The sequence below is a fragment of the Carcharodon carcharias genome, chromosome 21, assembly GCF_017639515.1.
Source record: "Carcharodon carcharias isolate sCarCar2 chromosome 21, sCarCar2.pri, whole genome shotgun sequence".
Lineage (NCBI taxonomy): Eukaryota > Metazoa > Chordata > Chondrichthyes > Lamniformes > Lamnidae > Carcharodon > Carcharodon carcharias.
In genome coordinates this window covers 49,243,931-49,267,990 of record NC_054487.1, presented here as the reverse complement: position 1 = coordinate 49,267,990, position 24,060 = coordinate 49,243,931, and the positions used below count along the sequence as shown (strand labels likewise).

General features: G+C 39.8%; 1 protein-coding gene across 1 annotated transcript in view; it reads left to right on the top strand.

Moving 5' to 3' along the window:
- LOC121293060 (potassium voltage-gated channel subfamily KQT member 1-like) overlaps nt 1-24,060 on the top strand; it is a 617,066-nt gene that overhangs the window by 265,263 nt on the left and 327,743 nt on the right. Inside the window, exons 11-13 of the mRNA XM_041215653.1 lie at nt 4,209-4,268; nt 4,785-4,902; nt 9,474-9,542. Coding sequence (XP_041071587.1) covers nt 4,209-4,268; nt 4,785-4,902; nt 9,474-9,542 — 247 coding nt within the window. The remainder of the gene's footprint in view (nt 1-4,208; nt 4,269-4,784; nt 4,903-9,473; nt 9,543-24,060) is intronic.

The following is a 24,060-nucleotide window of genomic DNA, read 5'->3' as shown; positions in this document are numbered from 1 at the left end:
GTATTGTACGTTGTTTGGGAGATTTGCCAGCAATGCTGAATAGCTAAGGGTATGTGGAGGCTGCGACAGGTGGTTGTGAGGCTGCCATTATTAGTGGTTGTGTGAGGGTGATGTGGAGAATCTGTATGTTAAGCCTGAATCCTGACTGCTATGAAGTGCTGATTGGTGAGTGATAGGAATGTAATGCATTGACCAGCTTGAGTAGTTGATGCATTCACTGACTTTGACCACCCACGTGAAGTCATTGTTCAGTGAGCTTGCGGCACTGCTTCCAAGTCCTCAGAGCAAGACGCCAGGAAATGACCTCTTTGGCCATCTGCTCCCATTCTGTTTGGAGGATGCTTCTTGAGTGCCAATGGCCCCCTGTGGAAGCTTTCTCCTCCTGTCAACCTCCTGAACTAAGTTCTTCAGCATCACATTTGAAAAACTGGGAGCCTTCTTTCTTCCCTCTTGCTCCATTTGGTTCTTTACCCTTACAGATGCTTGCATTACAGGCAGGAAGCAGTAGCTTCTGTGCATTAATTGCAACCTTCCTTTAAGAGGGCAGGGCTAAATGAAACACATGCTAGCCACACACGCTGCTGTGATCCCTGTGAGCATTCAGTCAGTCAGCAGCAGGGGTCACACTGGGCTGAATGCCACAATCATTAAAATGAGCACAAAGTTTGTCTTCTGCCTGGCTGAATGGGACCAAGATCGAGCACGTGTCCCCCTTAATCATGATCCACTAGTCCAAAATGGGAGGAATCCAATATTTAGCCCCTTTACTCTTATACTATTTACATATTTAGTGAGGGGGAGAGTGCATTATATTCATATTTATGGCAATTATTTTTGCAGGTTTTAGGAGAAGTTCAATAAATGATGCAAACATTTATATTGTTGGGAAAAATGTAGGGAACATTTTTGCTTTAACATACACATACACTAAAATGCTGTACATTTTCTGGGCATTTTAGAGCATTCATTACATCTTAACTGCTGAGGCTGTAAATGTAGCTGAGCAGCAGACATTCACAGTTCATCAAAACTGGCAACACAATTAGATAAAACTATAAAAAAGCAAACTGAATCATGTTTTTGGATGTGGGGCATGGAATATAAATGTAAAGAAGTAATGATTGATGAACTTGTGCATGACCTTAGTAGTCAGATGTGGCTCAGTTGGTAACACTCTTGCATCTGTGTCAGAAGATTGTGTGTAGACCTCCCATTTTAGAGACTTGAGCGCAAAAATCTAGGTTGACCCTCAGTGCAGTACAGAGGGAGTGCTGCACTATTGGAGATTTCATCTTTTGGATGAGATATTAAACTGAGGCTTCTTCTGCTCCCTCAGGTGGACATAAAAGATCTCATGGCACTATTTTGAAGAAGAGCATGGGAGTTATCTTCCAGCACCCGCAGTATTTTGCAGTTATCCTCAATGTCCTGGCCAATATTTACCCCTCATAAATAAAACAGATTATCTGTTCATTAACACACTTTTGTTTGTGTGAGCTTGAAGTATGTAAATTGAATGCTGTTTCTTGCATTACAACCGTGACTGCAAAAGTACTTAATTGTCTGGAAAACACTTTGGGATGCCCTGAAGTTGTGAAAGGTGCTATGTAAATTCAAATCTTTCTTTTGTTTACAATTGGAATACTGGGGTGATTCCAAAATGCTATGCTTCCAGCAGGTAACCACAATTAAAGGCATCACAAGAAAAGATTTGGGGCAAGAATGTTGTTGTATGTCGCAGTTGTGCTTCCTGCTCCCCTCTAGGAGTTTAGGGAATCACTTCTATTGTGGATAGTTTAGGGTACCCCATTATAAGAAGGCTATAAGAGCATTAAAAAAGATGCAGTACAAATTCATTAGAATGTCACCAGTCACTTGGAGGTTACAGTCTTGAGTGAGATTATGAAGTCAGAGGTGAAAAATTGGGATTTTTTCAACAGAACTGAGAAAGTAAAAATGTGATCTGATAGAGGCCTTCAAAAATATGATAGTGTAGATTGCTTGCACTCAATGAGACAGTAATGAGAAGACACAAATTTGTTGTAATAACAAAAATAATTGAAGGGGAGATTAAAATGTGATTTTTAAATGTTAAAAAGGCTGTGCTTTTTCTTTGAATTAACCCACAAGATATATTACATCCACTTTAACCATCAGAACAAGCAGATGGCTTCTTATCCAATAGTGTACTGGAGTGTCACCCCAGATTATATCCTCCAGCCCTGTTGTGTGCTTCAACTCTGCAACTTTATTTTAGGTTTGATTTATCAATTCCATGGTTAAGTGCAACATGAGCTGATATTTTATCATCAAAATTATGAGCCCTGATTTTAACTTGAAGTGAGCATCATTGGCAAGAATTGAGGGAAGCAGTAAACAGTCCTTACCTTTGTCAGCGTGAGGCCTGGCAATTTCTGGGCATTCAGAAACCATCTATATGCCCATGGTCAGTTACCCGTCTGAATGAGAAGTTGCAGTTGGCCAGTGGGTGCAAGTGTTAGTTGGTAGGTGACCACTGATGTGGACCAAATGAACGGTCCCTAGTGCTCAAGTCAGTCACTGAGGAACTTCTCCTGGTACCACAAGGAGAACACAAACAAGTTTCAAAAAGCTTAATCTGCCTGGACCTCTTCTCATCCCAACTCTCCTAGCTTCACTTGGTCAGAAAGCCACAACAGTTCCTCTGCACAGGCCTCCGGTTAAAGTAGCAGTCAGGCCCCATGCTGTCATTGGAGGCTAGTTTATATATTTAAAGAAGGACCTCTCCAGTTTCCAGCAGCTGACCTTCCTGCCTGCTCAGAAGAGCAGGTTAAAATAGTTAACTGTGGGAAAGGAGAAGGACGATGGCAGGAACAACTCCTGGGTGATCTTAACTTTTCTGTCACCCAGTTTCTGTACAGATTAAAATCTGCCCTAATATTTCATGGCTCTGAATAAAAAGATGAACCATTTATCAAAAATGCTGTATTTTCACTGATTAGTCCAATAGTTTTGAAAAAATAGAACATATAATCATCTATTTAAGCATTTGCTCAGAATTTTGATGACAGATTTATGAATGAAAATCTTCTGCTTTAGCTGATTTGTATTACTTATATGAGGGTCTTCCCTCAGTAAAGTTTACAATAATTCTTAAAACCTATCAGTGTTAGATATTTGTCAGCAGAAGGACTGAATCAGCCATATAGTAGTGAACTGATGCTCAGAAATAATCTCACATGCTTGGTCTTTTTTTTGCTTTGTCAGGTCTTACGAGGATGTTTAGACAATCTGGTAAGTCTGCCTTAAAGTAATCACTATTCAGATGCTGTAGTCTGAACCATGATTGTTGAGGAATTAATTTTGCTTTTGTCTCGACTCTGTTCTCCATATATAATTTTCCCCATCAGTTCTCATCAATGCTTATTCCTTCTCCATTTAATTCTCTTATGCAGTGTGGAAAATTAAACAGATGGTTGATTTTAGTGCTTTTCTCATTGTTTCGATTATACATTTGCATATTATTATTGGTGCCTGCTGTTGTTACAGTATATAATTGTTCACTAATCTGTTTGGCTTCTTCATGCTCCATTAATAATTCATTTCTGAAATCAGTGGCTTGAGATAAATGCAGCATTATTTTGGGGGTAATACTTGTTAATGAATGTCAGTGTTATCACACACTCATCTGTCTCGCTTCCTGTCTGCTTTGAATGCAGAATGAGCTTTGTCAATGACAGTCTAAGCATTTGTTTCCATTGTGCAACTCCCAAACCAAGCGATTCACTAAAGCATGTATAATAAGCAGTCATTGTCTGTTCCTTGATTAATATGTGCTAGTAAATGATTTATATTGCACAAAGATCCATGAATTTAATGGATGCAATTTCTATTATGTGGATTTTAAAAATAATGATTCATAAATTTCATTGACTCTTACATCTTTACATTCTTGACTATCAGGTTATAGCTGAGCCTTTTTTTGGACAACTTCAGCTTGACCTGAGTGTTCTTTTCATATAATTATAGAAATTTAAAAAGCTTTCCACTGGCAAAATTCTTGTCAATCTTGGCACATACAAGCTGTTAGTTTCTTACCTGTCCCACATTAGAGAAAACTGTCTCACTCCCAACACCTGCATGTTTGTCTTCTCATTTTGCTAGAGATTAACAATTTTGTTTTACACCTTCCTGGTGGTTTCTGCCTTGCTTTGGCTTTTTGCATGCAGGTCAACAGCTTTCCTGGTCTTCCTTAACCATCTGTACCTCAAGCTGTCCCTCATCGCCAGGTACAAGATAATTCTCTAACATCACTTTTTGCTTATTAGAATGGTCTGTTGTCCGAGAGGCAAACATATTTGTTGTGAATAGTTCTAATTCATTAATTTCACTCATGCTGTCTTTAAATATAAGTATTGTATTCTATATACTGTTTATTTCCTTGTGCCTTGTTGCCCATAGGAATAAATTATAAAGAAATTATTTTCATTTGCAGTTTAACATCCTGGTGATAAGTTCTTATTTAATGATAATAATGTTAAAATAAAATTTTGAAATTGGTTCTTGTCAATTACCATTGTTAGATTTTCTTTCTTGTTTGTAACCTGCATGCTGTTATATTTAGCTTAGGATGACTTTGATGAACCAATGTGCCAGCTCTTAATGCAACACTCAGCCTTGTGAAAATGCTTGCACTCATTGTTGACCTCTGATGGGTTTGTGTAACCTAGTTATATTGAAAATGATATATAGCACAAAAGATTTTTAACATCTTTCCCTTTTTCGATGCGTTTTATTTTTAAAAGTGAGAAAACGTTTTATTGAAGGAAACCCAAATGATATTTCACGGACCAACAGCTTTGCTGACGAAATGGATTTGATGGGTGAAGAATCACCATTGCCTGTGGTGACAGATGTATTACAGTAAGTCCAGTCAGATTTTAAATCCATGTAATTTTTGCCTAAACTGCCATCTTTCGTTAATCTCTGTGTACTAGGTTAGCTGGCGACAGTTTTGAAGTTAACGGTATCCTAAAAACATTTAACCTTTGGCAACTGTATGTACAATTTATTCAACATAAGCATCCAAAGAAAAGAAACTGGGTAATGAAACCTAAATAGTATTGTACCCTGATTCTTTATACAACTGCAATTTGACTTTTTTTAAATTCATTCATGGGATGTGGGTATCACTGGCTAGGCCTGCATTTATTGCCCAGCCCTAATTGCCCTTGAGAGGGGGCAGTGAGCTGCCTTCTTGAACTGCTGCAGTCCATGTGGTGTAGGTAAACCCACTATGGAATATTATATTTTAAAAATGTTAGGGGAGAATTTTCCTCTTGTCGGGTGGGCACGGTGGGTGGGCCAGGGAGCGGATGAGCAACAGTCTGCCTCCGTGATCAGACCCCAACTGCGATTTCGTGCTGGCTGGCCAATTAATGGCCAGCGAGCATGAATTGTGCGCTGAAACGCTCAGCGCTGCCTGGGTGGGTGTGGGGGTGAGGCGGGGGCAGGGGAGAGGAGGGCGAGAGCGGAAGTCAGCGCATGCATGCATGTGTTTTCACTGAAAGCTCCCTGAAGGCTTAAGGGAGCTGAAGATTTTTCACGTTAAAAATGAAGTCACCAAAAAAAATGAAAACATATCCCCTCATGCGACTCTGTCACATGAGCAGGGACATGTTAAAAATTGATTTTAAAATTTTTATTTTTTTTAAAATTCCCGGTCGAAACCTCATCCTACCTGTGCATGAGGTTACACAAAAAATGCAAAGGCTGATTAAAAATTCCATTTAATTAATTGATTAAGGCCTCTTATTTGTGGGCAGGCATGCTGCCACCTCTTGCGTGTGCCTGCTGAGCGAAATATTGTGAGAGTGCGAGATGACATCGGGACGCTTGCCTGATGTCATTGCACACCATTTTACTCCCGCTCGGGTCGGGCGCACTTCTGCCTGACGAGGGAAAAATTCTTCCCTTAGAATTTCATTTACTAAGTAATTGAGGTTGGGAAAGGAAGGAGAAATAAAATTCTATGTTCCTCTCATGTTTTGTTTCTGATGGTTGAAGCAAAGGCAGTTGGAGTCAAGTCATTGTTAAATTCCTTGGCTGAGGAAAGATATCCTGAAGTACTTTGGTGAACACTAAATTCACAAAGGAGAATGAGGGAAACTAAATATCATGCAAACAGAAAAATAAGACTTGTTTTTCAACCAACACCATCAAAATAGATTAACCGATTATTCAATTCATTGCAATTTTTGGGATCTTGCTGTGCATACCTTGGCTGCCATGTTTGCCTGGATAATAATACCTTAGATTTACTTAGACTTAGGCCAGGATTTGGTGGCCCAGCCAACAGTCCATTCACTTTCAGCGAGACTGGACGATCTCAGTGGCGGGTGGGGCTGGAAAATTCCTTCTTAGTACTTCCTTCGTCCTCAAGATGCATGAAGTGGACAAAGCTCAGCATTCTCTCCTATCCACAACCAATGTTCTCACATCGCTCCACTGTCTGTTGACCAGCTAGAGATCTCTACTGACAGTCTGGCTCCAGTTCACCTTGGGCCAACCTCTTCTACTTCCAGTAGGAGCCCACTGCACGACTCGATGGGGAGGCATGACGGAAGTCAGGGGACATGGCCAATTAAGCCAGCTGAGTCATCTTTTGCAGATGGTATTTGAGGCTGTTCTGAGGTTTCCTTACTTCGGTATTAGATGTAAATGCGTATAGTGTATGCCTAGAATCCTTCGAAGACTTTTGGTATCAAAGGCATCCAATTTCTTTTCTTGGCAGCTTTTCAGGTTCCAAGTTTCACAGCAATATAGGAGAGTGGAGTGTACATATGCACTATAGAACCTAAGCTACGTTTTCATAGAAAGATTTTTACTGTTCCAAATCTTTTTCAATTGGTTGAAAGCTGATGATATTTTACCTATTCTCACATTAAGCTTTTAGGTCTTCATATTTCTTTGCTTCTTAAGTCTGGGCATTGTTAGCTTATTCTGCTGTTTAAACCCAGGCGTCTTGTATAATAATAATTGTAATTACCCTAATAGATTTTTTTACTGTAAATTGTTTTATAAATTGTAGATTTATCTCCTAAGTTGATAATTGTGTATGCAATGAGTCCAATGCCGTATTAAATAATATGAAAATATTTGACACATTGTTCTGGGCATACAGCTCTTGTACAAGTATTCAATTGATTGAAACACAACTGGCAATGTATGCAGAATTGCTGTTGACTTATTAAGTTACCTGAACCAAAACCTGAAATTATGATTAAAGAAGCAACAAATAATAAAAACAGAAAATATAGTCCGCTTGCAAGACAAAGTGAGATTAGTATTTGGGTCTGAACCTTCATAGGAATTGAAATTGATCTGCTGGCTTTGTGAAACTGTTTTTTTACAACTGGCGTTGGCCTTCCCACCCCATTCATAATATCCCAACATATCATCCAATTGGTATTAGATACCAAATAAAGATATATGTGGATTTGTGAACACCCTAATATGTCCAGGTTGTGTGTGCAGCATCATTTTATAACACAATTGTGAAATGTGAACATTCTACACACTGAAAAGGATAGAGTGCACATTTTTGGGGCATATTGTACCGGATGCCATACTGGTGAGGGCATCAGCGCAAGCGCAGTGAATGGTCATTGAAAATGTGCTGTGCAGACAGATCCTGATGCCAATTAGCCTACAATACTGATTTGCCCTTATCAAGGGCAATTAGGGATGAGCAATAAATGCTGTCCTAGCCAGCGACACCCATATCCCATGAAGGAATAAAAAAACTGATTTAATGCCAGCAATGTCATTTGGAGCTCAAAGCTCCAGTTAACGCTGTCTCTTAACCTCACAAAGCTGAGCATGCATTCAGCAGCCGGAAGAACCCCACCAACACTATAACGTTGATTTCTCAAGCTTTGCCATGGTGCATAGTGCCATTAATTGCATGCACATTACTTTGTGGGTGCCATATGTTAAGTCTGCCTGATTTTGGAACCATAAGGGATTCCACTTACTCAAAGTCCAACTAGTGTGTTATGCAGCAAATGGCTAGGATCTGGACTGCACAGCCTGAGAGTGTGGTGGAGACAGTTTCAATCGAGGCATTCAAAATTAGATTATTAGCTGAAAAGGTGAGATTGCCTTTTAATGAGCATGCATGACATGCAGATACATGCCGCTTGCTATCAGGCCTCCATAAGCCAGCTTCAGATGAGTGGACAGCGCATACAGACTTGTTTTGGGAGAAAATCAAAAATACTGCCCACAAAGTCTAATTTCATATAGCTGCTAAAATGTAGCATGAGCTTTAAGGGCCAGAGCACAGGGAATCAGGCTGAAATTCCATATGCACAATACATCATACATTTTGGCAGAATGACCACTGGATTTCATTCTTGATTTGCACAAGTCCAGTGATTTCGGTTACTTTTACTTTTTTATTTTCCTGCTTTAGTGTCATATAGGAAGTGAGTGATGTTTAAGACTTTTGTATGTTATTATTGGGTTGGTTACATTAAATAAGGTGATCAATAAAGAGAATCCCTTCTGTTCACTTTGGAGAAAGTTGAAATCTTTGTGTTTTTAGTATTTATTGTCTTGTGCAAAATCAGCAGTACACAGATAATTCTACAGATTGATTTAAATAGGACCTTCTCTATTTTTGTTTTTTATTGTTTGCCAACAGAAATTCCAGCAGGTAAGTGCTAATCTAGTAGTAATTGTTCTTGGTCTCAGTACCCTTGAATGGCTTACCCACTAGTCCTTAATAATTTCTAGATTTAATTTTTAAAAAACCTGTAGATAATTAATAATGTGTCTTGAGCTATATCTTCCATATTTTGTCTGAGCAATGTGATTTAAAGAATTCAAATTCTTATTAATTCAGTGCCAATGTGTTTATTTATCTATCAGTACCTAATACAACCTAAATACATTATGTTAATTCATAAAATAATAGAACCAAAGGATTATTGACATAAGGAAGAAGTTAAGGTTTTAAGTTATTGTCTCATTTGGTTTTATAAAAAGGAAAAATAATATTTTCATCAGCAAATGTATTTCTGCATTCCATTAAATATCTTACCATCAATATTTTGTACTTAAATCAAAATTGAACTTGTTATACATGAAATTATATTTCTACAAATTTCTAAATAAAGCACTTGAAAAGTAGTTGCTTCATCTGTTGTAGAAATTGGTCAGAATCAAATCAGTAACTGTTTATTTTATTGAAGTTTGTTAGGCTACAAATATATATTGGCTGTGCATAAATTGAATAAACATAATGTCAAATCAATATTTAAATATAGAAAAACCTATTATCCATGTTTCATTACCTTTCATTGTTGCCTAGTAGCCAACTCTTCATATTGGCTATTGTCATTGCCTGTATCACAGCCGATATGTTTGTTTTGTACTCCTACCATTTACTGAGGCATTTGTAAAATGGACCAAACACTTCTCTCTTACAGTTGCTTGACAAGTCCTTTGTATGTAAGGGTCTTGGAATCACAGGCAACAAGGCAACTCAATTCAACAAGGTATTTACTGATTTTGTATTGTTACCAGCTATCTGGTCCTATCAAAGGCTGACATGTCCTTCCAATTTTCTTTTCATTTTTTTATTTATGGGAATGTAGTATTGTACTTCCTTACATGATTTTAGAACATTTAACAGCAAAGTAAAACTCTAGTTACTCTAGAACCCTTCAGATTGTACCCATAGTTAAAATATAAAAAGAGGAAAACTGGATAATTCCAATGACATTTTTGACATTTTGTGTATAAAGGTAACTAAAACATTCTGTTGCACTCTACTTTCATATGGACTATGGATTAGCTCACAAGAATATATGATTTTCTCAAAGTTGCATTCTGCACAACATTTCATGCCAAACAAAAATTGTCCCAAAATAATACATCTATAGGGAGCAAAGGAAATGTAAAACAAATGAATGTGGTTCTTAAACCTACATAACTAGCTAAAATTTCAGTATTTGTTAATAGAAGCTAATCATCAGTTTATATCGAACCTGTAAGGCACTGCAGCAATTATATTTGTTCTTCCTGTACATGTGTGCTTCACAATGTGTGCTTCATTGCAGCTTTAAAATTGCATCAAGATCCTATGCGTCACAAAACCCTGATTGCATGAGTTAATGAGACATCTGTCTGTATAGGGTCACTGGATGCCTATTTCCTCGCCTATTCCAAAATTATAGCAGGTTAGGCATTGATAGGGATGGGGTGTTATGTACTGGTTTCTGCCAGAAAAAACTGAGGCTTAAGAGTACAATGTAGACATGTACAGAGGATTTTGTAGTGCCAAAATAACTACACTTCTTAATTTAAAACTTCTGTAAGTGTGTTCTTAGTTACAGGAACTACCATCAGCCCTCTGTTTCCTCAAATTTATTTTTTGATCTTAACATTTCAAAACTTCAATGGGAACCATGACTGTGGATCTTGGAATTATACACATTCCAGCTTTCAGGTTACTGATTCATGTATTCAACTCATTCTCTAGAACCTGCTACTGCAGTTTAACAGCAAAGCAGGTCAATTTAGACATATGTGAAAAGCAAAAAATCAACTTGCAGCTTGTGATTCTGAAATGATATGTTTACAACAAACCTATTGGATATTAAAGTGAGTATAATACAATTAGATAATTAAATATGTATTTAAAAATTTGCAGTTCTCAGTTTTTATTTGAACACAATGGTCCCATTTTCCTATTATGTGCTCATTCTTGTAACTATTATTTGTACAGAATTAGGTTTGTTTACCGCACAAGAATTGTCATATCCATCAGACATTAAAGATGTAATATTTAGGCAAAGAAGAATTTAGGCAATGGACATAATTGGTGAGTGCAACTTACCTGGGTACCTTAACCTTTTCGTTATTACTTTTAATCGTTGAATAGATTCATGCAGAAATTTCATATTTTGTTATCCATTGTATTTGTGGATTTGTATGTAGTGGGCTTGATCTTTACAAGGGAGAGAATTGCCACAAAAAAGCTATCGTCGTTTGTTTTTTTATACCTTGTAGCCTGCAAGACATAAGGGAGTTAAGGGAGTATCTCAAAAAGAAGCCTTCAATACCTTTAGATCAGTTTTAGCACCATAACCTGCCTGAGCATTGTTTTCCTTATGATATCAGTCTTTCATTGGAAATGTTCAAAATGGAAGATTATTTTGAATTGTGGAAATGATTTAATGATTATGTACTGATTGCCAATTTAATAGCTAATTTTAGGTTTGAAATTTTTGGTTAATCCCTTCCCCATAGTTGAAGGCATAAATAAATTAAAGTTAACAGAATGTAAGCTATTAAATCACTAGGCAGTGACCTGTTGAGGTAAGTGAAAAAGGGATGGAGAATTGTTAGGCAAAAGCATAGGGGATTTAAAGTGGCCCTTGAAGCCACTTCATAGCAATCAAGAATTGCTGCATTGATTTGATGCAGTGTGCCATGAGGCCTGGAGGGCTATTAGCAGAATGGAGCATTGGAGACAGAAAGTTGCACTCATTGGTTAGGTGATACAACTTTGCAAAAAACATACTAAATCATATTTTCTGAGAATATAATCTGTTATCACTCATGTCAATAGGGTCTTACTGGACGAGTGTCAACAACGGATGAGTCCCAGCCAATTATGAGGAACCTCCATCATTTGAGATAACATTATAATGTTTTTGCATCTGATCTATCAGGGTATAGCAAAGATGCATCTGCATGGAGTTTGGAAAATCTGGTGTAGATTGCTGCATAGATAGAGAACCTTAATTACATGGTTTGATGAGAGGAAATGTCTAGTTAATAACTTGGCAGGCATTGGTTGAGGGCTAGATTTTTGTGCAGACTCCCTGACACCAGGGACCTTTAAAACAGCTGGCCTGGACCCAATTCTGGGATTCCTGGCCCCGTTCATGGCACCCCCAATTTTCACCAGCACAAGATATGTGTGCAGACTGGTACAGGTCGCAAGCCTGCACTCCTGACTTGGCTGGCTCCATTGCGGGATATGTATCTCCTAGCCTTTCATAATTTTTGTGGAGTCGGGCCAGCTTTTCAACGACTCATAGTTCACAGCCCTTCAGAGGTGTTGTAAACCATAATCTAGATAAGAGAACCTTTTGAAAGGTAAGTTCAAAAGGTCTTACCCTTCATGCTAACCTCTGGCACTTCCATGTGCATTCACACAGTGTACATTCTGTACAGAACCACTGAACCCTACAGTAACAATAGCATGTATGAAAAAGCTTTAAATTAAAGTCATTCATTCATAAAAAATTACTACATCCCTATAAAAGTGTCAATCATCCAAACCCTCTCAGTAGCAGTAACTGCAAGCTCTTGGAATATCATTATCTTGTGTAAATAAACATTGTGCAATTGACAGAATAGCTCAGAGAGAAAAAGAACTATCAATTAAGCAATGTTTTCCCTACGGCACAGCTGTTTCAACAAAGTAATGGATTTCTGGGCTGTTTGTAATAGGCAGAGTACTGATTGTACTTAACTAGCCTGTGCTTGCAAAACCCAAAAGAAAACATCTATGGCTAGATGTGATTCTGCGATAGGGCTGCACTTAATCCTGAGTGCATTAATAGCTACACTAGCAACAAATTTAAAATAATCAGTCAAGTTCGTACTGTATCTCATTTATGCTTGCTAGAAGTGACATACATTCATATGCAGGGACCTGTTCTCTGCAAACAAATGGAATATGCTCAAGCCTTGCATTGTTTTTGAATAATGCAGAAGTATGGGGAGCCTATAGTGCCCCGTTGCTTTCTCCTTGCAATGTCTCAGCCAATCAGAGTTGCCTTGGCAACCAATCAGCACCCCTTTTCTCCTGTAGTATAAATTGTTGTGATTGTTTGAAATTTGACATTCATGCCTTTGTCCTGATGAGTGCAAGATGAAAAGCTTTGCCAACATGTCTCTCTTTTCAGCAACATTCAAGAATCAATGTTCACATTATATAGGCCTTATGTGGATGAAGTAGTTTTGCAGCAGTATGGCTGGGTATGATAGCCTTAAAATATGCTTACAAATCAAACAAGCCACTTGGTATAAATAAATGACGTTGTCCAGTTCCTAGTCTGTGTGTGATGAGTACTTCAGTAAAGCAACACTAACTGTATTGAATAAATTATTACCATATTAATTGTTCTGCTAGATTGAGCACATACATCTTGAGCACACACTAATTGTGGACAATACTCGTTCCTTCATTCATATAAGTTTAAGAAAGAAAAAATTAATTCAGGTGCAAGAACAGCGATTGATCTGTTAGAATGTTACATCCTAGAAAAATATCAAAGTATATAACTTGCCAAGTTCCTTGAATAGAATCAAAACATATGAATGTTTACTCAGATTTTTTAAATCTACTGCTGGGATAAACTATTTACTTCCAGGCAGATAGAATTTACATGTTGGGATAGAATTCCTCTTGTATGTCTTTTAAATATGTATCAATTAATAGAAATTATTCAAATCATGCTGAATTTTTAAAAAATTATTAATTGGATGGGCAATGGCCCATCCCAAATTGCTCTTGCATTTAGGAGTCAACCACATTGCTGTGGGTCTGGAGTGACATGTAGGCCACACCAGATAAGAACAGCAGATTTCCTTCCCTAAAGGACATTAGTGAACCAGATGGGTCTTTACAACAATCATTTCATGGTCATCATTAGACTTTTAATTCCAGATTTTATTGAATTCAAATTTCACCATAACAGGATTGGAACCCACGTCCCCAGAGAATCACCCTGGGCCTCAGGATTACCACTCTAGCAATAATACCACACTGCTATTGCCTCCCCCAAGAATCCCACCCTTGAATTCTGTATTAACTACTTTGTATGAGATAAATTATCAAGATGCAAGAAGTCTTGATTTAATATTGGGTGAATGTTCATCATTTATGCTTAAATCGGAGCAAAATGAAACAATATAATTAGTTTAATGCCCTAGCAGGAACTGTCCTGTTAGATTTAAAATAGCCAGTTAGATCGCTGCATTTTTGGTTTTTGGACCATTTGAATGGAAATAAAAATCTCAACTATCCAAAAGTAATCATTTATATAATTGTGCAAAATTGTCTTTTCAATTATTATATTCTCTTGCTTTTGCCTGGATTCTTTTCTGCATACTCAGGCCACATGTAATTGGACTAATTACCAACTGCACTGGACTACATGTACCTATTTCAGATGCACAGTGCTGCCAACACATATATTTATACATGTTTTAAACATTTTCTGTATACATGCATTGCTCACTACAATTTTTAATTGTCCTCCCAATTTCAGGGACGTGGAGCATCCAGGATGTAGAAAGGGTAAAAACAAATTACTGTTTGATAAAGTTGCATTTTTAGGTCTACTTGCAGAATTCTGCATCAGTCTTCGACTGATTTGATTGAATAATGAAGGTTTCAGTTGTTCATTTAAAATAATATAAACTACTGGGGTAACTTTAACCACAGAAGACAGGTAGGTTGGGAATGGGTGGGATATTAAAATTTTAAAAAGTCTCAAACCCAACCCCTACCCACTTCCACACACCACTTCCAATTTTAACAGAGGTGTAATGCGGATAGGAGGCAAGTTGACCATTAAAATATTATAATGAGGCCACATAGCTCATATTTGAAGTGAGAAGAGGACTGCTTCATGGAAGAGACAAGCACCTTTCCAGCATAACTTGTGGGCCAGGAGGAGCAATGTTGCTTCATAACCAACCAAGTTTACCTGTTTCCCTGCACACCGATGGACTCATCCCTCCCCCTGCCTACTGATCTAAATACCCCACTGTGCTTGGAGCTCCTGGGTTTGGAGATTGAATCCCTCCACATCCCTCATGATCAATGACCACTTTCCCCAGCAACCATGATCTCCAACCGTATGCAGAACAAAAATGAAAAAGACTGCTCCTCCGCCCTGACACCTCCCCCTGCCCCCCCCCCCCCCCCCCCCCACCCACCCCCACCCAACCCCCCCAACCCCACTAACTGAACTCACCCCAGTCAAGATCAAGCTCCAAGTCTCTAAGGTCTTAATTCTGAAGTGAAGCTTTAACAGACAGGCTCAGCCTGGATCAAATTGACTTGATAATCAAAATTGAGTCCAGTTCTACCACTCTATAGTTTCATACAGTACAATAGTTCACCTGGAAGCCAAACGGAATCCCGTTGGGCTAAAAATGCGATAAGGCCCACTAGCAGGCTTGGGGATCACAATGTGTGATTATCCTGTGCCTGTCGGCAGTGATGCAGGCAGTATGCAAACTATGTACTGCCTTTTCATCTCCACTATTGTGGTGTGCAGCTTCACACAACTCCACTGGAGGCCTTAATGCATGAGGTAGAAAGGAGGTGACAGACCATCTTTCTGCAAGGGACCTGAAGGCCTCCACAGAAGTACCTAGAGAGGGAATGGGAGCAGGCAGTCAGGAGGTCACTGAAAAGAGTCTGACCATGAGAACTTGGACACAGTGCCAGGAAAGGTTCAATGACCTCACATAGTCAAAGTCAGTGAATGCATCTTAAAATTCTAAAAACTGCACTACTATCCTCGCACACTGCTCAATGCACCACACCCATCACTCACCCATCAACAATCTCTAGCAATCAGGCCTCAAACCTGACATTCATATGCTCCACCTCACCCTCACACACTTAGCGCTCCTGTAAGCCTCACACCCATGTTTTACAGCTTCCACATACTTCCAGCTATTCAGCTATACCAGGCTTATTACCCAATCATATTGCAACACACTCACTGACATTTTTTCCCCTTTCTGGCAGGGCAAGGTGGTGCATAACATGAGGGAGCAGCAAAGAACCAGTGGGGGTCAAGCATGGCTGCATGTCCTTATCTGCTTGGAAAAGACAGTGCTCCTCATTATTGGAGCCATCACAGAGGTCATTCTGCCTTGTGCACCTCAAATTTCATTTCACCTTCATTTGGCATGAAGGTCAAGCTGCATATGTTGTAACAGTGAACCTTTGTTTTTCAATCAACCGCCACTTCCCTGACCATCCAACCCTCCCCTTGTATATTCATGCTTTTAGAGTCCCAAGCCCTGCTGCCTGGTCCACCAGTAGTGCCTGATAATGAAGGGCGAGAAGAAGAAAACATTCTGAGGAAGAAGTACCGTCATTTGAGTGACACTGCCACCAGTTCAGGTACTGGCACTGCACCTTAGAAGACAATGAATGTTGGTCCTTGCATGCAGGACTTTGGTAAACTTCCAGGTGCAGTGATGCACAGCAAACTGAGAAATATTGGTGATCTCACTGGCACCAGCCTGGAAGAATCAACTGGCATAGAAATGGAGGGTCGTCATGACCTTGATGCCATTGGCATTGCTATCCTCACGCTGCTCAGAAGCTGCAGGCCCAGTTCAAGGAAGTAGTACAGTTCTGTGAACATCTCTTTGGTGAAATCTGGCCACTGCAGATGCTGCTCCAGGCTGAAGTGAAGGTTGGAGAAGTGCTCCCCAAAGACCCCAAGTGGTAAGGCTCCTGTTTAGACTGCTCCTCCTCCTCCGCCTTTGAATAACTCCTCCAACACATTACACAGTACTTCCATGAACTCTATAGCAGCTAAAGAAAGTCAAAAGTATGATGATTCCTTTAAAATCATGTGTGAGGTGATCCATCACACAGATTTTTTTAAAAATATTCATTCACGGATGTGGGCTTCGGTGGCTGGGCCAGCATTTATTGCCCATCCCTGGTTGTCCTTGAGAAGGTGGTGGTGAGCTGCCTTCTTGAATCGCTGCAGTCCATGTGGTGTAGCTACACCTACCGTGCTGTTAGGAAGGGAGTTCCAGGATTTTGATCCAGCAACAGTGAAGGAACAGCGATATATTTCCAAGTCAGGGCGGCGAGTGACTTGAGGGGAACTTCTAGGTGGTGGTGTTCCCATTTATCTGCTGCCCTTGTCCTTCTAGGTGGTAGTGTTCGTGGGTTTGGAAGGTGCTGTCTTGGTGAATTCCTGCAGTGCATCGTGTAGATGCTGCACACTACTTGATTGAATACATGTTCAGCTGTGTATGTTTAAGAGTGGGCATTAACAGAAACTGCAAGGTCCAAAATTGCAAATCAGGAGCCAACTCAACATTCAGTATTGACTGACATTACAATCTGCCCACATTGCATGCTTCTGGCACACTTATACTATATCTGTGCTATCACCCTTCCTAACATGGCAGTTGGTGTGGGATACCCTGGAAGTCTTCAGAATGGGAGCCCACCACTTTGTTCTGTTGTGGGCCCTCATAGCAGTGAGACCAGCAATGCTACGAAAAAATAGCCTTTAATTTTGTTTTGTTACATGGTTTTGTTGTATTACAGTAAGTGAACAGCTAGCTTGGTTCGGAGATTAATAGTTACAATGTGCATGATACAAAAGATAATTAGCATAATTTAATATCAGAACATCTTAATATTTCTACCACCCTCCTTCTCTGTCTCTGTCCCCTTCCCCCGCACCATGCTCCCTGAAAGAGATAAAGTACTCAATAATGCACATATCATAGTTCTAGTACTGGAAGTTAACATCAGCTACCATTACAAAATGAGTCAATTTGTTTTTAATTTATTTATATCATCCATCAAGCAAAATTTGCAGACTTACATAAATTATGCTCAATACTAACTTTAGGGGCAGCATTTTTGAGTTCCTGAATATCCATCAGGGTTCTTACAGGAGTGCGACTTTATTGGATAATTGCACATGCATATTCTGCAATTTTCTGCCTTTAGAAATCAATGGTTGCGACACCTTGTACACTGCACTCTTGATTTTCCAATAAGCCACTTGAAGGACTGCATTAGTGAGGTATTGAAAATTTTCTAAACAAATTGCTGTGGAATAGTTTGCACAACATTGTGTTATTGACCATAAGGATATGAAGCATTTTTCCATGATTTTTCAACCTTGATGAGCTATTTAACTGATATAAAGTACAAACCAAAACCTGATACATAATCAGCAAAAAAAAACATAATATGGCTGATTCACTAGGGTTTTGAGCTCCAAATGTGCCTAATTTGATGTCTCAGAGCCCAAGAAAAATGACGCTAAGTCCCACTCCTGCAGTGTTTAAACTTCCGTTGGCCTCCATTATTCACGTTCCAAAGTGCCTGGCATAGAAATGGTCATGCAAGTCAGATTTTAATTAAACTGAAATTATGCCACTCCTGCCCAATCCAAAGCATTGTCCCAGCTTTCTTCCATTTCAATTGCTTGCAGGTCAGGAACAAAGCATTTCTGTGTATAATTAAAAATTAGAAGTGAACATTTAAAAACTTGTGGTAAGGTACTATTTTGCCTCTGATAGTAAGGAAGCTTTTATTATTTTGCTATATTTAAGGGTACAACTCATGAAAATCCCTTGGGAGAGTCTTTCAATTAGGTTTCCAACTGAGGGTTCTTTTTCAAATAAAATAGATGTGAAAATATTCAGAAGAAGAGTATGATAACAGGGAGCTTAGGCACCACATGAAAGGGGCACCTTTCTGTTGTTACTCTCAACCACAGATTTATGACCCTTCTTTACGTATTACCCATGAAATAAAGGCTCCTTGGCAATCTAAGGTACTGGCATTGGCTGATGACTCCTTTGCAATATTGCAACACACCAGCTGAGAGAAGGTATAAAGAGGCCTGTGAAAAAAGACATCTTGAAACATGCTTCTGGTGATTTCTCCCCCTGCCACCCCACCCTGGTGCTGGTCTGACAAAGTTCCCTTCATCACATCATTGTGCTACATTCTGAAGAACACTGTTATGGAAAGAGGCCTTCATGTCTAAGAATGGAGCATCCAAATTTTAAGAACTGGCCTCAAGGATTGGGAACCTTAACCTCATGGTTTTGGAAGGAGTTAACCTTCATCTATGGAAGGTGCTATTTGCTCTTCTACTTCCAGTATATCTGCTTATGTTTTCTCTATGCACCACCCAATGACTTGCCCTCAAATTGACTCTCCAAATCTGTTGGCTATGAAGGTTATGGGTTGTTGACTGGGAAATTTAGTTTCAGTATCCAGGTGAAAAGCTAGGGAATTCCTCCTATGAGGGAACACCGTCTTCTTGGGCCCTATCTGTTGTCACAGTCCAAGGCAGTTTGACCATTTTTCATGGAAAGAACTCTGACCTAAGCTATGTTAAAGTGTGTTTTTTAGCTGAGGCTTGTCTAAAAGAGGTTAGCTTCCTGAGACAGACTCATGCTGAATTAAGCATCAGCATGCTGACAAATAGATGCACAGCAGCTGGATATTAGGGGAGTGGAATTCCTTTCAGTTCTGGTATAGGGCAGAGTTGACATGTGGCATCCACAAGGCGATGTGTTTTCAGTCAATGGTACACTACACCATGGGGAAGTATACAACCCTAGAGAAGCTGTGTGCTTGCTCCATCTGCTGCTCTTTGCCATGAGAAAATGAAATGTGTTTCGCTCTCATTGAATATAGAGCCTCAGTAACCTCCCATACACAATAGTGGATGGCAAAATTTTATAGAATAAGTAATGGTGAAGCTGTCAGTGCTCACTGTTATTAAAGTGTAAAGCAGACAGCAACTCACAGTGACAATGCAGACACAGTTAAAATCGGAAATTTGGAAATTGCCCTCCAAATTGCCTTGCTCCTGCAGAAGCTTCATTATAGCAGCAGAGATTCAGTGTTGAAATAGGTATAACAGTGTAAAGTTGTGTTTATGCGATACATATGCTCTAAACTCACCAAAAATAATTAGGGATTGTCCATGATGAAAAAAAATGCTTCCCTTGAAACTGCCTTTAACATTTAAAATCAGTGAATAAATATGTACAAATAAAACTTAGTTGCCTTGGCTTCGTGAATCAGGTTATCAGAGTATCTGCTTAAAGTCATAGTTTGCTCTTTCAGTGCACTGAACCATATGGTAGCTTGTTGCTATACTTCAGATTTTTGGTAGGCAATGGTAGTAAACAGACTACTAAATGTAGGTGTTTATTTTTTGTATATACCATGAGAAATAAGCTTTCTTGCAAAAGGCAAGTTGCAGTTTTTAAAAATTATTGTTGTCCTGTGTATGTGTAACACTACTGAGTAGCAAATTTTCAATAAATTGCTTAATAACTTACTACAATAAGGGAAATGCAGTCTTCTGGGGAAAATATTAATTTTGTCAGGTTTGAATAATCTGCAACTTTAGCATCCAAAATAATGCTTTCATTTAAAAAATAAAATAGGAACTCTTATTGTGGCAGGATCCCGATACTTGCAGCAAAAAAAATGTGGCTATCTGTTCCCAATTTCAGTTTTGGAAGAATAATATAGTGAACTGTGAGACAATGCACAATTTTAGTCAGAGATGAAGGTGAGTGGGGACTTATGGCGTAAATGGAGCCTACAGGCAAATGCTGATATTTACACAGTCACTGTACTAATACATGTGATTTGGAGCAGTGCCTTCAGTTTTGTCTATGTGAAGCAAAATGTAATAGTGTAACTGGTAATCACATTTAGAAACCAGGATTAAGAAACGTTTATGGGACTAAATTAGATAGGCCCTGATTATAGACACAGGGATTATGAATGGCAATTACCCCATGACCATTCAATATAATGCATACAACACTTCAACTTTGCTGCCTGCACATTTCCATGATTTACTGTTTTCAGCGCTAACTGTGCTGTTCATTGACTGTCCACATCAACAGGGGCCCAGAACTTTCTAGCATCACTGAAAGCTAACCAGTAGCTCTTAAAGGTGGTGCATTGTGTTATAAGGGTTTGTTCATTAGGTCTCACCAATAGGTTCAGAGGCTTATAGGTTGAACAGTAGTGTTTATTGGTAACACAATTATTTACATATGTACAAAGTATAGCCCAAATTTGGAGCTAACTTCATGTTGACTTCTTCTTGATTCTCTCCATACAACTCTGCCTCGTCTACTGTCATGTGTCTCTCTACATCATACTGTGGACGGTACTGTTCTGCAGTCTGACATTAACCCTCGCTATGCTGAACACCCTTATACTACACCTCCCCTCCCAAGTCTTTACATAATATTTTATAGTACAATCTTTCTTTATGTGCTACCCATTTCTCCCCACCTCAAGTCTCTGACTTTATCGATTCAGATGGTCTGGAAATTCTTCCAAATCTCATTCTGGTTGTATTTGGAGGAGTGGTAGGCTCAGTTGTTCTGGGCAAGCTTTGTTGGCTTAGAATTGAAATCATAGTAACCTGTGTTTCCGGTATTTGGTTCTCTCCTTCTGATTCACTTAAATATATAGTAGGAGGTTCACCTCGAGGAATGATGAGGAAGCTCCCTCTGAACTACCTAATCGTGCCTGCCATGGTATGTATTAGGTATGACCTTGGCAATCATTGTCTCTCCAGACAATGATGCCCTCTCTTTCAAGGCCCCTGATCCAAACCTTGTCACTGTTGTGTAAGTGGAACAGGTTTCTAGTGTAGTATCTCCTATTGTAGGCCAAAGCCTGAATCTGTCTGTAGGACTGTTCTCGGCCCTGAACGTTCTGGTAGTCCTTGACTGCCAACCTTGGGATTAGTTTCTTTGGCAGCATTGGGAGTTGAGTGTGAAGTTTACTCCCCATCAGGAGCTCTCATGTGGCAAATCCACATTGCAGCCGGGCGGATTTATATATTAAAAGCTCTGTTGGGAAGTCTTTGCTTTTTCTCAAAAGGGTTTTAATGGTGTGGATGCCTCTTTCTGCCTTACCATTCGATTTTGGATATCTTGGGGAGCTGGTAAGGTATTGAAAGGTATTGATGGCAAATTGAGCGAGGCATTCATTTGTGAATTGCAGGCCGTTATCGGACACCACCTGTTCCGGGATGCCATGGCTCACAAACACTTTCTTCAAGTACCTAACAACCGCCTCTGTAGTCATCATGTGTAACTGCTTCACTTTGATCCGTCAGGAGAAATAGTCAACCATGGAAGGAAGGACCTGCCTTTAAACACGAGTAAATCCATTGCCAACTGTTCCCATGGTCCAGTAGGGAACTGTGTGGCGATAAAGGGCCCTCTCTGGACACGTTTGAGCAGTGTGCACACCTGGCAGTTTGAGATCATTTCTTCAATTTCCCTTGATATTCCTGGCCACCACACTGCAGATTGGGCCTTGGTGAATTTTTTGGAGCATTTCCGGCCGAAGGGAGACTGAAATGACCAACTGCTCATTATATACTAGCAAATTAAATATCAAGGTGAAGTGTTTCTGCTATTCAAAACAAATTTCCATGACGTTACCTCCTGGCCTCTGCTGTGACCACCCTTGTTGACAGTAATGACAGATGTGGACACACTGCTCATCTCACATGTGCTCACAGCGTATTTGCTGAATCTTTTCTGAGGTAGCTGGCAGATGTTTTCTCACCAGTTGGGAATATGATTCGAACTCATGAACCAGGTTGACATCATGTTTCACAGAAAGGTCGATTGTAGCCCTGGGTAGTATGTCTGCAGTGGAATGATGTTTCCTTCCATATACTGTATCATATGTGAAGCACACGAGACATAAGCGGAATCTCTGAATTCTGGGAGGCATCTTCGCAAGTTCCTTCTTGTCTAACAGTGAGGCCAGTAGTTTGTGATCCATTTCGATGGTGACTTTCAGTCAGATAGTTTCTTGCAAGACCATGTGACTCCAAAAGCTTCCTTTTCAATAACAGCATACCATACCTCTGTGTCTGACAGTTCTCTAGATGCATAATACACTGGTTGGTGACATCCATCCAGTTTCACCTGGAATAAAACTGCCCCTAGGCCTGTGGAAGAAGCATCTGCTGCTATAGTATTGGGCAGGGATGGGTCGTAGTGAGCCAGTATATCAGGTGAGAGCAGCTTGTCTTTAATGTGATTGAATGCTTGCTCTTGTGCATCCCAGTACTATGCCTGGCCCTTTTTGAGAAGGTGCTGCAGGGGCTCTGTGACTTGCACCAGGTTGGGCAGAAATTTCACCAACTGGTTCACCACGCCCAGGAATCTTTGCTGGTCTGGAATATATGATGAGGTTGGGAACACGCTGATTGCCTTCGTTGCGCGGGTCCACCATGATCCCTTTGTGGCCCACAATATGTCCTAAGAACCGAATAGAGATCTTAGAGAACTCACATTTTTTATTCACTGTCAGCCCTGCTTCCTGCAAGTGCTCTAACACAGCCGTGAGCCTCCTAATATGTTCCTCAATGGCTGTATCATGGACCAAAACACCATCAATATGGCAGAGAACACCCACCTTGTAAGATTGTTGACATTGCACATTGAAAAATCTTGGGTGCCAAGGTAATGATGAAGGGCAAGTGGTTGATACAGAATCTACCAAATGGGGGATAAAGATACATGGGAACACCACCACCTGGAAGTTCCCCTCCATCCTGACTTGGAAATATATCGCGGTTCCTTTACTGTTGCTGGGTCAAAATCCTGGAACTCCCTCCCTGTGGGTGTACCCACACCACATGGACTGCAGGGGTTCAAGAAGGCAGCTCACCACCACCTTCTCAAGGGCAGTTAGGAATGGGCAATAAATGCTGGCCTAGCCAGCGAAGCCCAAGTCCCTTGAATGATTAAAAAATAAATAAGTAAATAAATGTAGTCAGAAATCTGGACTTCTCATCTGGTGGAAGTTGCCAGAAGCTGCTGTTAGCATTGAGCTTTGAAAACACCATGAGTTTGCAAAGCTTGGTCAGGCTGTCATCCACCGAGGACATCGGGTAGACTTCCCTTGCCACTGTCTTGTTGAATTGTATCAGGTTGAACACAGATGCAATTGGACCTGTTTGGCTTTGTAACTGAGACCGTAATGGAACACTATTCCATCAGCTGAATGATAGGGGTGATGGCCCTCATTTTGGTCATCTCGTCCAGTTGTTGCTGCACTTGCTTCATAAGAGGCAACAGTATTTTCTGTGGTGTGAACATACACTTGGGCTTGGCATATTCCCTCAATATAATATATGCAGTCTTCAGTCACCCCCATCCCTGGAAAAGTTTTGGAAACTCTTT